We start from the raw sequence: 402 nt of genomic DNA, 5'->3' as shown, positions 1-402 counted from the left end.
GCCCGGCCCGCCTGCAGCGCAGGGGTGCCGGGGCCGTGGGGTCCCGCTGCCGGGGCTCACCTGCTTCCCCCGCGCGCACCACTCCATCCCCTGCGCCCAGGGCCAGAGCAGGGCGCGGCTGCGGGCTGCGCCCATCGGCGGGGCAGTGCTGGCAGGCAGGGCGGGCTCAGGAGGACTCTGCCAGGGAGAGAGCCCGCAGCTGCCCCTCGGGACCCCCCAGCTCGGCCTCATCCCGGCTGCCATCTAGGGTCTCTGATCCCTCGAAGCAGCCCGAGTCCCGGGGAATGTCCCCCTTGGGCTCCGAGGGTGAAGGCTGGGCTTCGGAGCTGTCGCCTTCCTCCGGCTCACTCGCTGCTGGGAGACAGGACGAGGCGTTGGCGGGCAGCGAGGCTTCTGCTTGGG

The 402-nt window shown here is 73.9% G+C and overlaps 1 protein-coding gene across 1 annotated transcript in view; it reads right to left on the bottom strand.

Moving 5' to 3' along the window:
* Positions 1-148: 148 nt before the first annotated feature.
* Positions 149-402, bottom strand: part of SASH3 (SAM and SH3 domain containing 3) — a 7630-nt gene continuing 7376 nt past the window's right edge. Inside the window, exon 8 of the mRNA XM_009284600.1 lies at positions 149-354. Within this exon, the coding sequence (XP_009282875.1) occupies positions 167-354 (188 nt within the window). The 3' untranslated portion in view covers positions 149-166. The remainder of the gene's footprint in view (positions 355-402) is intronic.

This window comes from Aptenodytes forsteri, unplaced genomic scaffold (genome assembly GCF_000699145.1).
Source record: "Aptenodytes forsteri isolate BGI_AS27 unplaced genomic scaffold, ASM69914v1 Scaffold455, whole genome shotgun sequence".
Classification (NCBI taxonomy): domain Eukaryota; kingdom Metazoa; phylum Chordata; class Aves; order Sphenisciformes; family Spheniscidae; genus Aptenodytes; species Aptenodytes forsteri.
This window is presented reverse-complemented; position numbering and strand designations above follow the sequence as displayed.